Raw genomic sequence first — 17,033 nt, forward strand, 5'->3', positions numbered from 1 at the left:
GTTTCTTGGTAATAATGGAATAATTTCTTATAAAACTGTATTTAAAACCTATATTGAATTCTGATTATTTCTAGTTGTATTTCAAATGAACCATACAGTCTATAGTATCTCACAGACTGCTGTGCTTCAGTTACTGTAAATATGATTTCTTCCCCACAGCTGTAGAGAAATTGATAACAGTAGGAAGAATTATACTTGGGATTTTTTACTTCTGTGTTACTCCTTCACTATTAGTCTTGTGTTTGTACAATTAGACTCTGATCAGACTTTTTTCAGGCCTCACAATAATGTAATTATTTAAATAGTTATGTAATTTTATTTAGTGCTTTACATATGTCCATTTGTGACCTGAAGTGCATACCTAATGAATGTTATATTTGATTTTGAGTGTTTCTCATAAATAGATACTGTGGAGTGAAAGAGTTTGAGAATGCCAATTGAAAATGCTATTTAGATAATTTCAAGTTACTGCATACATGTCTGCTAGCTGTGAGTCTGCATTATATTCTCATATGGGAAGAGCAGTGTGCACGCTTTGAACTGAAAGACTTCCTTGTGTGAAGACGTTCCTGAAACCCACATGGTGTTGTAAAATGTACAGACTCTTTGTCGGAAATTGTACTTTCAATTTTATGAAAAAGTGTTCAATGTTTCTGTTTAGACAACTGACATTTGTGCAGTGTCAGCTGTTAGTCCGCTGCTAGTCATATCTCTGCATTATTATTTCACATGAGCTTTCCCATTCTTCAGCAGGACATTGGCTTAAAAATCAGTTGTGAATATTAAACCTGTTTGTACTGTTACACAGAAAGCCAGACTTTACCTAGTAATGGACTAATTGTCTGAAATCCTGGAAAGTCAATGCAGTTGGGATTCTTTTTTTCCACTTCTTTTGTCTTATTAATGAAACATGCAGCTAGTCAGTGGATTCAGGATTTTCTAAACCCTGTAAAGCATTATGTTCTGAATGTTTTTCAGGTGTTCTGTGGTAACTGATTTTGAATCTCTCTTGATTCTGGTTCTTTTCTTTAACAAAATAAAGATAAATTTATTCTGCAGATCTGAATTCAGTTTTAGCTACTATAGACTGACCGTAGAATTAAATACATATTCCCCCTGCCCATGTTGAGTACTGTGTGAGAGCATGTAATAACATAAATAAGAGGTAAGGTTCAGCTATGAAATAAAGCAGCATAATGAGGCAAAGAGTAATATTGAACCACAGACTCTGGGAATGCAGATAAATGGCTGTCCATAGTAGGGAGTTAAATCTCGTTCTGTAAATACTGCTTTCTGTTGATAAGTTGTCATTCGGCAGAATGTTGGACTGCATGAACTTTGTGTGCAGTGCTGTGACTTGGGTGTTTTGTCCCTGGACAGAGTTCAAATGAATTGTAGTGGAACAATTCGTATTTCCTGCAATTTGTGCCATGTTAATTGATCTCCATGTTGGGGCGTGTTTAAAGGGGACATTGGTAGCATAAATTTAGTAAAAGTTCTGCTTTACCTCTGTTAGCTAACACATACTTCAGGCAGTAAAATTTTGTACACTCTTTCCACCTCTAAACAGACATAACTTCAGTATTCCTGTCCAGAAGCTGCCTTGAAACTGAAAGTCCCTGGTTACAGGTGTATTTTATTGCCAGCTGTTGCCATTGCTTACCTTTCAAAGAAGGAGATTTGCCTGCCTTCCCTTGCAGTGGCAGGATGGCCTTTGAAAGGGTTTATTTTATTAGGAACGCACCAGGTGGTTCAGTGAGGTGATTTCTGGTGACCTGCTTTGTTCAGGGTTACCAGTATGCTTTCTGCTAGAACCAGTCGTCTTTGTTGCTGGCAGATGGTTTTCAGGGAGCAGAAAAGCAGGTTTTGAGCAAATGCCTTCACATCATTGCCTGAGTACGAGTTCAGGTAAAAGGAGATTTGTTTATATAGGCCCTTTGCAACCAGCTGTCGGTACGGGCTCCTTTACTGTCCGTTGTTACATTGAGGGATCTCCTGTGTCAAAATTTATCTTTCCCTGAGCTGACACATAATACCTCTGTGGGCTAGTTGCTCCTTGCACAGTTGATATGTTCTTTGTCCTCATCAGTTGGCAGTTTCTTAAGTGGATATAATCCATTCAGCAGATTTCCTGGAACTTCTCTTAACATAGCTATGCAGCTCTCTTACTCCTTTAAAACTGCAGGTTCCTCCTTGACCTCCTCTGCTTGGGCAAATACCAGGCTATAGCAGAAGCAGGAGTAGTTTGAAAGGTCTTCCTTGTCCCTTTATCTGCTTTTTTTCCAACATGCCTGCCTGCCTTAACCAAGAGTTGTAGGAACTTAATTTCTGCATGGGTACTTGAGTACAACTGCGTGTATCAGGTTGTTCCTTGTCTTTAGGCTTTGACATAATCAGTGCCCCCCTAAAGAAGCCTTTTGTTATTCAAAAGAAAGAAAGGGAAGTGGGATTTCCCCTCAATTGTTCCTGAGATCATCATGATGTAACACAAAAAAATGTGAAATATTGTATTCTCTTTGTTTTCTTGTGAGGTCCTACAGATATTTGGCCTCATACAGTCCCCAGTTTGTTATTCGAAAGATGATACCTTAACTAGCTCTATGGCAGCCAGTATTGCCAAATTTTATCTGAAATTTATTGTTGTTATACAGTTCTGAAGGACGATTGTTTGTGATTCAGTTTTATGTTGAGAAAAACACCTATAAAGCAAATAGTGCTATGCACAGCTATTTGACATTGTATTGTGAGTTGTACTAATTGCCCTGGTCCTGGTTCTCTCTCATTTTGTTCCTGTAAAACAGTTGTACACAGCTGTAGATAAAATAATAAACTCCAGTAGTGAGTTTTCAGTTGTAAATGTGCTGGTCTGGTTTGAGCAGTCATTTGAAACAAGCCCTGTGCACTGTATTTCTTGGAATAGCCAACTAAGAATATTAGCAACCTCATGCGAACAGTGGGATGGTGTCTTAGAACTTTCCTAAATTAGAACTGTAGTATTAGTGGTGGTCTGCTCTTTGGCTTAGTTTCAGGCTGTATTGAAATTGGTGCCTTGTTTTGACTTCACATGCATTCCTATAACAAAAATGTTTTTGTTTTAGGGATTTATCAAAGATGTTCATGAGGACTCGCTCACAGTTGTATTTGAAAACAAGTAAGTATTTTATTAAAAAAATAATCATTTAAGTATTAGGTTGTTATTTTGATTTTGTGCTTTTGGTGGTTTTTGTTTGTTTTGACTTTAAGAGGTATAGTTCTAGAAGCACAGGCTCACTATTCTGTTCATAATCTCTGGTGAACTACCTTCTTGAATTGCCATATCAGAATTCAGTTCATCAGTTGCACAGTCCTTTATGTTTTTTGGTATCTTTAGTGATGTCCATAGATGTGACAGCTAAATTTAATTAAAATAGTAATCAGTGGCAGAGGCCTGCTACTCTTATATTAAAGCAGAAAAAGATGGAAAATATAAACAATTCTCTATATGTCTAACCTGAGGAATCCTGATCAGTGTTCTCAACCAGAGAGAAATAGATAGAAGTATTGTGACAGTGGTTGATTTTAACTGTTAAGAAAATAAATATATGTGCATGCCCAGTCTAAAGACCCAATATGTTTTTTAGTGGAAAAGAGTGCAAATCTGTAAGCAGATCTGGAGAAAGAATTATCCATGAGGCCCTCTTCATTTCATATATAAACACAGCAGTGCTAGTAGGGACTTGCAGTGGCAAGTCAAAGGTAATCATTGGGATGGTAAAATACAAATGAACACCTATTGTTCAGCGTTCAGACTGATAACACCATGGATTACCTGGGAGATTCCAGGGATAATTTAAGGTATTCTGGGAGCTAAATTCTCTTTCCTGTTTCCCTTCCAGTTGCTAGGTGGAGATCCTAAAAATGTGTCAGCTTTTGATGTGAAAATTTTTAATAAACTCTGCCAGCACCAACCTGTAGATTAGTCTTTGAGCCTTTCTTCAAGAAAGATTTCTGGGTAATAAAGGTAATACTAGGAAGTGTGGAAGTGTGTGTTTATAACCAGTATTTTATAATCCTGAATATATAATCCTAGGGTGTGTATGGGTATACATATATGTATGTACATGTATGTCTATACATATATGCACATATATAAAAATAAATCTGGGGGCAGTAGGGGTAGGGGAGGGAAGAAGTAATCCCAGGGTTTACCCTGCAAAGTCCAGTCTTTGTTTCTTTCTAGCATGTGTTTTCTAGCCCTTCTTTTATGAAAAATAGTGAGAAGATGAGGTGGCAACGATAGTTTGTACTAATGCTTACTGAGGTGGTTATGGAAGTTGTTACTGTCTCCTAGGTTTTTATACCCCCACCCCCAAAACCTACCAAAAGAAAAAACAAATTGGGTCCTTCATCCTATCCATGGTCTGAGGAGATGTAACAAATCTTCAGTTTCATGTTCAACATCCATATTATTTTTCTTTAAGGTAGGAGGCTCTTTGCCTTTGAAGCATATGCTCTCATGTCAGAAACCAAGTAAGCTAAAGGAAGTGCCTGTAGTTCGTAGCAGAGGTCTAATTGTTGGCAAACACATTTCCAGTGTTTAGTATCCATGTGTTTTACAGGAAGTCTGGCAGCAGCAGCCGCCATGTTCCAAAAAGGGTGGGCTACAACGTATGTCAAGTGTTTTGTTGACTAAAAATAGGTCTTTTCAGGAAGTGTGTATACAGTTCTAGGCAAATTATTTTGTGATGTAAATCTGTTAAATTATTACCCTTTTTATTGAGTTAAATTCATAAGGGCTTTAGTAGACCCGAAGTTGGCAAGAGTGTACTGTCCTGAATGCATCATTCTGTTGTGATAGTGATCAGCACTAATGAAGTAAACGCATCTACTCCGCTAAAGGCAGTCTAAATTGTCAGTTTGCATTTTCTGCTGTTGTTAACCAGTCTTTATCTACAGCTGTGGTAAGGTTCCCGAAGTTGGTGTGCTAGTACAGACTGCTAGTGATGATTTTGTGGCCACAGCAGTAATTAATCTCTGGGCAGATAGCCTTGGTTCGTCTAAGAGACATTTTTTTGGAGGTAAGGAGGCAGAGAATGAATGCAGAAGCTTCAGGAACTGGAAAGTTTATTACTGTGTCAGATGGAAAATTGGCTTTTGAGGTGCAATTTCATATAGGCCCATTTGAGTTTGAAGTAGCCATACTGAAAGAAGAACTACTCTGTTGTAAGAAACAAGCACCTCTCTTTTTTTGTAATTTGTGCCAGATATTTGGGATAATCCTTCTGGCTATTAGGCACCAGTTCTGTCACATCCTCTTAGTAGGTAATTTGTAGTCAGTCAGAAGTAACTTCTTAAAACATCTTATTTTGGATTTCACCACTGAGGTGCTCCAGTTTTGGGCTTTTTGCCATCAAAACTTTGACGACTCATGTTCTGAGAACTGAGCCTTCTGTGCACTTTTCTACTGTTTTGTTAAAAAATACCAAAACATCTTGCAGCTGATAGGGGTAAGTCATTACTTGCCCATCTGCTTCTAGTGGATGGAGTTTCTTTAGATGATATAGGGGTTTAACCCCAGCTGGCAATTAAGCACCATGCAGTGCTTGTTCACTCTGCTGCCCCCCCCACCCCTCATGGGATGAGGGAGAAAACCGGGGGTGGGGGGAAGTAAAACTCGTGGGTTGAGATAAAGACAGTTTAATAGGACAGAAAAAGTAGGGAAAATAGTAATAATAATGATGGAATATACAAAACATGTGATGCACAATACAATTGCTCACCACCTGCTGACTGATGCCCAGCCAATCCCTGAGCTGCAGTGCCCCTGGCCAACTGCCCCCAGTTTACATACTGGGCATGATGTCATGTGATATGGAATACCGCTTTGGCTTGTTGGGGTCAGCCGTCCTGGCTGTGTCCCCCTCCCAGCTTCTTGTGCACTCCCAGCCTCTGCTAGCAGGGCAGTATGAGAAGCTGAAAAGTCCTTGACTTAGTATAGACACTGCTTAGCAACAGCTAAAACATCAGTGTGTTATCAACATTATTCTCATACTAAATCCAAAACATAACACTGTACCAGCTACTAGGAAGAAAATTAACTTTATTCCAGCCAAACCCAAGACAGATGATTAGAGATAGAACCAAAATTAGCCTACTGCAACTTAAGTGTATTTTGTTGAAGGTACAAGGTATCTTCAATCGTAGCATCTCATTATAGGCAGTTTACAATTTTCCGTAATCTCCCAGTCGCTAGATTCTTTAACTACAAGGCACAGTTTAAATTCTTAAGAGAACTTTAAGCAGCTCATTTGAGATTGCAACATTTTTTATCCTGTTGTTCAGTTACGATTATTATGCTCACACTGTTACTAAACTTCAGTTTATATATCCTATAATTTAGGGAATGCATTTTGTCCTCAAGTCTTACGATTTGCCTTTGTATCTGTGAGAGTAATAACTTCACAAAGGCAGGGAGGGGAGTGAAAAACCCAAACCCTGAGTTTGGTGACCATTATAGTTGCAACAAGGGCAATTGAATTGCAAGTGATTTTTGCAAGCCCCCTTCACCATTTCTCAGAAATAGAATGAGATTTAAATAACACTTTGTGGACAAAATACCTTTCAACTTCAACAAAAGCTATCCTTAATGTTCATGGGGTTTTCTTGTTTTTCAAAGTTCCACTATAGTTAAAAGAAAAATAAAGTGTATAATAATGGCTAGAGCAACACTATATGGATACCTCGCATCTTTATTAAGTGAGGTTCTTGAGCGTAAGCTGTCTTTTCGGAGAAAACACATAAATGTATCCATCTTGTAGAAAGTTGCAGAAGTGCCTTTTGCTCTTAATGCTGAGACTTGTTCCACTAACTTAGGCTGCTCTGTCTGCATGTATTAAAAGTAAGAAAAATGAATTACTTGCAGTAATCCTTAGTGTTACAAGTTGGTTCTGGATCTTATCTGTACCTGATGCGAACTTTGATTGAGATGGGCATAAATGATGGACATTGGAATGCTTTGACAGATATTGTGAAAGTCCCTCAGATATTCTAAGTTAGTAAGTTTTTTGGGGGGTGTTTTTTCCTCTGGTTTTATTTCAACCTGTGTAGTGTCTTCAGTTGGGTTGCTGACTAAAAAGGATGAGGAATAGCTGATGATATTCTGTGACACTCAGAGTAGAAGGAAAGGGAATTTCAGGAGAACACAGAGGATGTGAATTGCTCCAGTAGTCTTTGTAAAATGCACCTAAAATACACACTTCTACATGTAGAATGCTTTGTAGAGCTAGCTACGGTAAAATAAATAGCCTTTCTGTACAAGAAGGTAAAATTTTAGTTTTAAATTCCTAGTAATAATTGGTATTGATAAGCAGATATAAAGGTATGTTTTGAACTGAATCTGTCTGCTAGACACTTATTGGGAAGTGTTAACAAGTTTGTAGGTAGAAATGTAAAGTTTTGTTAACAATCAAGAGTCAAACATTGATGGTAAGCTGTTGAGGTGTTAAGTATGAGGTGAAGAAATGGCTGAACCCCATGGTGGACTGCAAAGATAAACTTACAGCTGTATAAAGACTTTATTACTTGAACAGTAGAAATGTAAGTACATCATCTAATAATCTTTTCACTGGGGTTTTATGAGAGCCATTTAGTGAACCGAGTCAAGCTAAATTTTTCAATTAATTTAAACATTTTTTTTGTCATTAAATATCTTCCCGGGTGTTACTTTTGTCTTGACAGGATTATTTTGTTCCTTTGCTTATAAGGTTTGCTTTCTAGCAGTGAAGAAACAGACTTGATTATATGGAAAGAGCAAGTTTTAACTAAACTCAGAGTTCTAGAATTTTCTTGTTTTCTTAAGTTTTATTTTTAGAAATAATGCATAATGTCTATTCAACTTTCAGTTGGCAACCAGAGCGCCAGGTACCCTTTAATGAAGTCAGATTACCACCACCCCCTGATATCAAGAAGGAAATTGGTGAAGGAGATGAAGTGGAGGTGAGTTTATCCTAATGAACTGTTCTGATACATAACTGATTGTCTGTTCAAGGCAGTGATGATGATTGTAAGTACGTTAAACAAAATGAAGACTTAAAAGTAGAGCATATCTCCTGTAATGGATTTATTAGGCTTTCAGTGAAACTGTGACATTTCAGGTTTTTTTCACAAAATTACCAATGGAACTTTATCAGAATCTAAAACTTAAAATTGCTGAGAGTGTTTCAGAATTAAAAAAAAACCTAGGTAATTTTCATTTTTGATCTGAAATGTAACTGTTGGAAATCTTCTGATGTGAAGATGTAATAAAGCTCTTCCAATAACAAGAGTTTTAACCCAGATGAAATATCTGGTACAATCTGGTAGGAAATTGTGTAAATTACACTTTTTTACAGAGAAACAGTGTTAATTAGAAATGATGTATTAAACTAGGAAATGAAAAGGTCCATGTTCTGTTCCCAGCTTATTGTAGTATCTTTAGTAATTTAGTACTCAGTTTAACTTCTGCGCTTCACTTTACTTGGTCTTAAAGTAATGAGGTTCTTTATGATACTGTTATAGTTTGGGGCTAGTAATCTGAGAAACAACATACTCTAAGTGCTGGGTTTTTCTGTTATTTTCTTTGAAATACATGCTATTTTTTGGCTTTATTAGAGGTTAAATGTAAACGATTATTTTCTACCTCCTTGCTATTGCAAAATTTCTTGTTCAGTCTGCATGCAAATGACTTTGGTCTGTCAGAAGTGTGTAAGGACTAAATGAAACTTACAGAAGATGAGGAAAACAAAAGTTTCAGAAGTCATCTGTTCTATATCTGATCTTGTGTTAACTTGGTAGTGTTTGTTAAGTATGGAATATGTAGTCATATGATGACTTGGTTCATTTCAGTAGTCCTAGGTATATCAAGTAAGCCAAAGACAAAACAAAAATCTTAATTGTGGGGTTACTTCTATGTGTGAACTTTCAGTGTGAAGACAGTGTTTGCGTTTAGTGACAAATTGCCCCTGAATAAGCATTGAGCCAAGGTTTTAAATCTGTTCACAATCCTTGTACTGTAAAATATTGAAAATTTGTGCAAGAAGCATGTCTGGATAAATTATACAAAAATTACTTTTGTGTAGCACACTGTTCCATTTTAATGAAGATTAGAAAAGTTGGGATGTTCTTTCTTCATCATACATGCAAGCAAGTGAATTGTGTCTGTATGTGCTTACAGTGTTTCTTACTACTTTCATTTTCAGGTTTATTCTAGAGCAAATGACCAAGAACCTTGTGGCTGGTGGCTGGCAAAAGTTCGAATGATGAAAGGAGAGGTAAATTATTTTAAAACCTACTGATTTCATGCTGTTATGTTAAATACGGTAAATACGAAAGGTCTTTGTGATGGAAAAAGTATGAATAAAGTACTACCAATACAAAAACATGACAAAACAGAATTATAAGTTGAAATCACTTTGGAATGACCTATGCTGCATTACACAACTGAGGGCTGTGTTTTTATAGCTGAGGAAGTCACTTCCATTATTAGTAGTTTAATTGCTTGGAGGACTGTATGCATGCATAGGAACAGTATTTCTAACAAACCTACTTTGTGAATTGAACTTGGTGCTAAAAGTTAAGTAAAGCAGTACACTTCACCTGTGGTTAAAGACAGTGTTTAAACTCCATAAATGAAGCATGCTATAGCTATCAGTGTGTGTTGCTGTGAGGGTTTTTTTTTGTGTATGTATTTCTGTTGAGCGTAGTGGAAAGATGCTGCTGTAGTTGGTTTGCTTTTACATATGTCAAGTTTGTATTTTACAGTTGACTCTTAGAGTTGCACCTGCAAAGTAACTTGTAGATTCAGACTCCTAAGAGTATAGAGCTATGACAGTGTCTGATACAGTCTCGTTAAAGCTTTATTTTGTGAAATGACAGCATGAGAATTTAACTTCGTAGTAGGAAGGGACCTGTGTTTAGACTAGACTGTATTAGATTCCTAAAACCAAAGGAACAGGGTTGAGGAAAAAAAAATTCATCCACTGTCTGATATTGTTTAAAAACTGCCAACAAGTAGTAACTGCTGTTGAGCTCTGTAAGGGAAAGGTGGTGGTAAGCAGTTGTCAAAGGAAGAGTCTGTGTCTTGATCCTTGTGGATGAACAGCTAGTTAAGAAAACAATAGAAAAGGAGACAAATTGATTTAAATGATAAGAGTTTGTCATTTGGGGCTAATCTGCTTCTCTTGTACATCACAAAAATTCGGAATTTCACTATCAGTTACCTTGCTATGCTGCTTATTTAAAAAAAATAGTAGAAGAAAAATTTTTAATTCTGAATTTAAATGCAGTTTTATCCAATTCTTAATTTTCTAGTATTTTTTATATGGGGAAAAATTATTTTTCATCCTCAGATGGTTGGTATCTTTATATAGCATTGTCAAATTAGTTATTTGATGGAATTGTCCCCACAAAAAAACCCTCACAGTTCAATTTTGTCTTCTTTGTACAGTCTGTAACATGGTTCCATATTGAATTTTTTTTTTTTCCTCAAAGTAAATGTGAAATTCACGAACAACCCAGGTATCTAATGATAGTTAACTTTGTGATTGTTCTGATAACCAGAATTATCTTTAACTATAGGAGTTAAGTTTTTAAAATATAGGGTGGTAGTTCTCTTAAATTTAGTTGTCTGTTTAGTATTTATTTTTCATTATTATTACTTAACATATTTTGTGATATTTTTCAAAGCAGCTTTATATGATTAGGATGATACCTAAGCTAAACTTAAAACTTGAAATTTGAAAATAGCACATGGGAAAGTATGTCACAACCTTAGTGATTTACGTTTTCCTGATAACTTGAGTAAATTGTGTGTTGACAAAAACAGATACCAGTTTTGAGGGAGCTTCCTCTGCACTACTAAATTGTGTACAGGTGGAAGGGAGGATAAGCGAAGGCTGCATCCCTAACAGAAGGCCAGGCTTTGGGGATACTGCGCACACAAGCTTCTTTATACTTGCATGTGTTGGGTGGAAGTGTAGGAGTAGATTATTGGTAGCTGTTAAATCTTCTTAGTTCTCTTGCCTTACTAAATTTGGGATAGTGTGTATCAAAAAGATTGAATTTTTTTCCTTTTGATCTTGCATGATTCACAGGTAGCTTGCCCATTGAATCCTTTTTTTTTTTTTTTAATTGTTGCGGAGCAGATATTTCTGTGAAGAATGAGTTACGTTTGCTTCTCTACTAGGTATTTTTTAGAACTAGAGCTCCAGTAGACATTTTGAAACTTGAACTGGACTAAAGCACGTATTTGAAGAGGGATGGGCATGAGAAAAATTAATCAAAGATGCTTTTGGGGTGGACTGAAATTATGCTGATACAGTGCCCTGACGTCACTGAGGTATCAGATGGGTACTGAAATAAGTCCAGGCTCATTTGTGTAGAATTGTAGCATTATATCAACTGATTTATGTTTTAGTCTATATAGTCATATTTCATACTTTTTTGGTGATGCTGGTAATGTTACTTTGTCTTTGTTGTTCCATACTGAAGTTACCATTTAAAAAAAAATAAAATTCTTCTATAGTTTTATGTCATTGAATATGCTGCTTGTGATGCCACTTACAACGAAATTGTCACTTATGAGCGACTTCGACCTGTGAATCAAAATAAAACTGTCAAAAAGAACACCTTTTTCAAGTGCACAGTGGATGTTCCTGAAGATCTGAGAGATGCGTGAGTAGCTCTGCGCACTTTAATAAGGCATTTACTGTATTTGAGTAGGAAAAAAACCCCACTTGGCTTATATTTTAAAGGCCGGGTCACAGGTCCATGAAGAACCTTAAGGGTGGCTATGGCTGCAGTGGCTGGTTTAGAGACTACTGACCGGGATCCCTGCTGAGCTTTTGGGGTGGGGACAAAAAGCAAGTTCTGAGATGGGAGCTTCAAGTCTTGCTTTAGGCTTGTACAGGTGATGCACTCACAGTGGGCCTCTGGTGCTAAGACTTGCCAAGTAACCGTGATAGCATACAGTCCACAGAGAAATAAGTTCTGGAACCATGTTAAGGAGAACAGGAGCTTTTCAGTTTCTGAGCAGTCTTTGCCGTAAACTACTCTGAAATATTTTTGGTTCTGATCATGATACTACGTGTTCTGCTTGTTGAAATAACAATCATTTTGTCTCCTTAGGTGTGCTAATGAAAATGCACATAAAGATTTCAAGAAAGCTGTGGGAGCATGTAGAATTTTTTATCATGCTGAAACTGCTCAACTAATAATACTGGTAAGCAATTATTTCTATCTAAATATTGCATGAATTTTCAATATATTATTTATGGGAAGTATGTAGCCAGCTGTATTTGTATGGAAAATGGTTTAACTTGTCAAGCTACGTCAGTTGTGAGAGATTTAATATAAGTAAATGTGCTTAAATTTAATCTTTGAGGGTAGGCCTTTTGGAGGAGCTACAAGCACTGCACTGCATACAGCCTAAATTTAGGAGCAGCTTTCAGTCTCCTTGGTTTTATGGTTTTTGTCATCCACAACTGACTGCTGTTTCACTGATTTGTGCAGATGGCTCAAAGCTAACTCTAGCTTACTCTGCTCTGGAGCAGTAGATTTCTTATAGCAGCCTTCCAGTACCTAAAGGAGGCTTACAGGAAGGCTGGAGAGGGACTTTTTACAAGGGCATGTAGTGATAGGACCAAGGGGTACTGGCTTGAAACTGAAAGAGGGTAGATTTAGATTAGATATTAGGAAAAAATTCTTCACTGTGAGGGTGCCAACACACTGGAGCAGGTTGCCCAGAGAAATTGTGGATGCCCCTATCTTTGGAAGTGTTCAAGGCCAGGCTGGATGGGGCTTGGAGCAACCTGGTCTAGTGGAAGGTGTCCCTGCCTATGGCAGGGGGCTTGGAACTACATGATCTTTAAGGTCCTTTCTAACTGAAACCCTTCTATGATTCTGTGATTACCCCCTGTACTGTATTACACTGCACACTTGGACCTTCAACTGGGTTTCTGCATGAATAACTGCACCAGTTCAGCATAGCCATTCAGGAATTGTTCCCTTAGATTCTTCTGTGATGGTTTTCTCTTATTACATAGACTTTTCCCACCATTAGTTTCTCTTCACAGTTCTGTTTACTTAATATTATCCACTTCAACCTCTCTCCAGAATTGTGTTTTCCTTGCTTATTTCCTTAGCTCTGCTGTTCAGACAGCGAGTGGCAAGTATGTATATGGTAGAATATTTAATTTGTTTGGCTGGTGGAGCATCAAGAGGAAAGAGTTACTGTGTGTATCCAGCAGCAAAATCTTTAGTGTAAAATATGCTGTGAGTGAGAAGAGAAAATTGTTGGTTTGCAGAGGTGGTGCCAAATTTCTCATGCTTTGTTTTGAGGAAGCATAATGTCCCATCTAAGTTCCGGAAACTTAGATCATGTTTGTGATGTAGTTTAAATAGGTTCCTGATTTATCCTTTAAATGTGGATTTCCTTAAAAATGTAACTTTATGTTCCTTCTCTCTTGTAGTCTGCCAGTGAAGCAACAGTGAAGAGAGTGAATATACTGAGTGACATGCATTTGCGCAGCATTCGTACCAAACTCATGCTAATGTCAAGAAATGAAGAAGCTACAAAACACTTAGAAGTAAGCCATAGCTTGTAATTCTTGTTGCTTGAAACCGAGCACATAACTGTACATTACATTGAGTGCATGTGGATGAGTCTTACTTTGTTTTCCCTTCAGTGCACAAAACAGCTTGCTGCAGCATTTCATGAGGAATTTGTAGTCAGAGAAGATTTAATGGGACTTGCTATAGGAACACATGGCAGTAACATACAACAAGCCAGAAAGGTTCCAGGAGTTACTGCTATTGAACTTGAGGAGGATACTGGTACCTTCAGAATCTATGGAGAGGTAAGGGGGAAACTTTGCATGAATCTGATGAGCATTTCACTCTATATCTGCTTTTAGAGTGGCAAGAGCTGTACCCAGAATTCAGAACTAGAAACAGCTGACTAGTTGTCTGAGTGTCTATGTGCATGTTCATGCTATGGCAGCTTGTACTACAGCTATTTGAAATAGGAGATTTCATTGCAGTGGTGACCTCCATAAGATGTGTTCTGTCCTAATTAGTCCATGTCCTGATGCACAGATCTATAACTGCACTGTACATCTCAGTACATCTTGAGAAGTATAATTTGCTGCTATTTTACTTGATCACAGATACTTTTTTTTTCCCTTCGGACTGTATATGTGGTTCTTGTTGGTTCTCCCCCTCCCCCCTTTCCAGTTCATGTGTGTTTTGTTGTGTGGTCTCTGTTCCTCTGACCTAGTCAAATGCGTTAAAGCCCATATCTGCTGCTTCTAACCCTTTTATTTTGGCAATTTAATGCTGGCTTTGGCAAAATAATACTGGTTTGCTTAGAGTTAATGCCATTTGTGTGACTTTTTACCTGATGTGGTGTAAATATCACAAGTGCCTTGAAATGTAGCTTGTCTTTGGACCAAAGCAGTCAGTTCAGAAGGCAGTAGAGTAGTGACAAAGGTGCCACTGTCACCAGGGCCCTGTCAGAACATTTCTTGAGGGTTTTTATCCCATGTTACGAACTCTACAGGTACCACTAACACCTAAGTCTCTGGTGTTAACACTTTTAGAAGTCCTTGGTTGTCTACTCTTTCAGGAATCTGTGGTCTTGAATTACTCTCCTTCCATGTCATGAGACGAGGACAAACTTCTGTACTCTTCAGTATCTCTGAAGTTCTGTGTCCTTTGTTTGGAAACCTTAAACACTTCCAGACTATCAGGGTGGCAACAGGTCCTTCTTTGACCTAGTACTACCAGTAAATCACATCTCACAGTTCACAAAGAAGAATCAGACAAGTTTTAAATGCAGTAGAATGTCTAGTGTATTCCAGTTTCAGTCTCTTTAACATGAATGATGTGATACTGAAACTTGTGGAAAGGTTACGACTGTCACCAGCCTCTTACAGTAGTGCACAGCAATGATTATAAATATCAGATGCCACCTAAATAAAAATGCCTTTAGGCACATCCAGCCTTGTCCTTCCTAGAAGTGATAGCTGCTTCTAAAAAAGCCAGGCAGCCTAAATATTCTATGTGACGAGGGCTTCAGCATCTGTGTATACTTGTCTACTCTTTTTGCCTCTTTTCAGCTGAAATTGGCAAGCAGCCAGGCCCTAATGGCTGAACGCACGGGCAGACAATTTTAGGCTGTGAGATGTGTGGGGTAGTGATCCAGTGTCCTTGACACTGTAGTCAGGGTCTGAGGGTCTCCCATAGCTAGCATTTTGCATACAAATAAAAGTTCAGTGTTGCTCAGGGATAGAATCTTTGAGGGAAGGAACAGGGAGATAAAGAATATTGGAAAGCTATATGATTAGAAGGAAGCTAAACTGTATGGGATGCTGTTCCTGCTTTTTTCCCCTGTCTGGTCAAGACCACTGATTCCAAGACCCTTGCCCTTCTGCCTGAACTGCTGCTTGTGATACCTGTTATGGAGACCACAGTACTGTGAACTTCAGAGCTTGGACACTGAGTGGCTATCGCTATTTCTTGTGCTTCCCCAGGAGGGAAAGCCTTTTCAGAAACAGAAGAGCTTCTCTTAGACCTTCATTACTGGCAAAATTGAATTGCATTCAATTCTTGTGCAGTTCTTAACACTTGAGCTTTTTCCCTCTTACACTTTTTTTTTTTTAAAGATACTTAACTGTATGATAACCATTCCTTTGGATAGAAGGATAGCAAGATCCTATCTATCCAGGCTTTTTCAGAAGACTGTTACTTTTTGTTTTCCCTTTGGAGAAATCAAGAAAACTCATTTTCCCTTTGGAGCTTTCATTAGCTCAGTTCCGTTTGAATGAAGATACTAATATGCATTTTATTTTCTTGAAAGACAACTTGTAGCACAATGGAAAAAGCATTGTTCCCTGTCATGACTTCGGAGAGCTTTGTCTTTATCTGCATGGGGATAAGGCTTTTCAAATGATTCCCAGAGGTAGTTTTGTTTTTTCCATTTGGGAAGGTCTGAAAGAGCTACCAGGACTTTGGAGAGACTTTTGAAATCTTGTTTCAGAAACGGGTGTGAGACTCCTGAGACAGAGCCACCATTTGGAATTAGGAGTGCGCTCTACCAGCACGTAGCCACTAGATCTACATTAGTGGCTGTGTTACAAAACATTTTCCCTCAAATCTGCAACCATACAGTTCTTGTTTCACACTCACGTAGAACTTTCTTGCTGCAAAAATGGTAGCTCTAATGCTGAGTTTAGAAAAATACCCTGCATTTAATCTTTCTATTAGACTCTTCAAGTAACGTGGATGTGTCTTGATTGTATGAGCTACTCTGTGAAGTAACCAGAGCATGAATGGATGTATAGACTGTAATTCAAAGTTAGAAAGGTAGTTACTAGTAACTGGAATTCTTTGAGGTCTTTAATCCATGTGCACACTGATTTTTAGAGAGAGGGAAATTATTTTTCTTTTCCTTTTCTGAATTACTGATGCTGAGGAACTGAGAATACATTGTCCAGATCACCTTTATATGCTATGTCATGTTGGAGTGTGAATGAGTCATACAGGTTGTACTTGCGTAAAATTCTGAGCACTTGTGGCAAAGAGTAGCTATGTGTATGGGCGCACTGGAGAACTGCAGTTACTGGTAGTGGTTTATTTTCTCATCCTGACTCTGCTTCTGTGGAGGCAGTCTCTGTTCCTTCATCTTTATTTGGGAAAAAATTGATAAATATACTTCTAAGGCAGGACGTTGTGAACTTTTTAGTTAATTGTGTCCTATTGTAGAGTTAATTGAAGGTAAAAAATTGCTAATGTGTGTTGAAGTTTGTATCATTTTAGCAGTTGCTTTGAGTATGCAGCGTAGCCACTGCTCCCTACGACTTCTTGTTCATCTGTTTTCCATGCTTTATTGCTTGTTTCTGTATTGTGAAATCCAATTCACCCATGTTTCTCTTGCTGTCATTTTGACCTCTGCCATAAATAGAGGTTTATACATTTTTTGTTCTTCTAGGACTTCCCTAATTTGATTGAAAGATGGAGGA

The 17,033-nt window shown here is 37.8% G+C and overlaps 1 protein-coding gene across 3 annotated transcripts in view; it reads left to right on the plus strand.

The window, feature by feature from the left end:
• The window catches only part of FXR1 (FMR1 autosomal homolog 1), a 39,142-nt gene that overhangs the window by 7,057 nt on the left and 15,052 nt on the right, over nt 1–17,033 (plus strand). For 2 of the 3 annotated variants that reach the window (XM_075031452.1, XM_075031453.1), the window contains exons 2-8: nt 3,099–3,151; nt 7,881–7,974; nt 9,216–9,287; nt 11,540–11,688; nt 12,142–12,235; nt 13,485–13,601; nt 13,701–13,871. In XM_075031452.1, the coding sequence (XP_074887553.1) occupies nt 3,099–3,151; nt 7,881–7,974; nt 9,216–9,287; nt 11,540–11,688; nt 12,142–12,235; nt 13,485–13,601; nt 13,701–13,871 (750 nt within the window). Of the gene's footprint in view, nt 1–3,098; nt 3,152–3,981; nt 4,001–7,880; nt 7,975–9,215; nt 9,288–11,539; nt 11,689–12,141; nt 12,236–13,484; nt 13,602–13,700; nt 13,872–17,033 lie in introns of those variants that run through there. The other variant, XM_075031454.1, reaches the window with a different exon arrangement.

This window comes from Buteo buteo, chromosome 7 (assembly GCF_964188355.1).
Source record: "Buteo buteo chromosome 7, bButBut1.hap1.1, whole genome shotgun sequence".
Taxonomy (NCBI): Eukaryota; Metazoa; Chordata; class Aves; order Accipitriformes; family Accipitridae; genus Buteo; species Buteo buteo.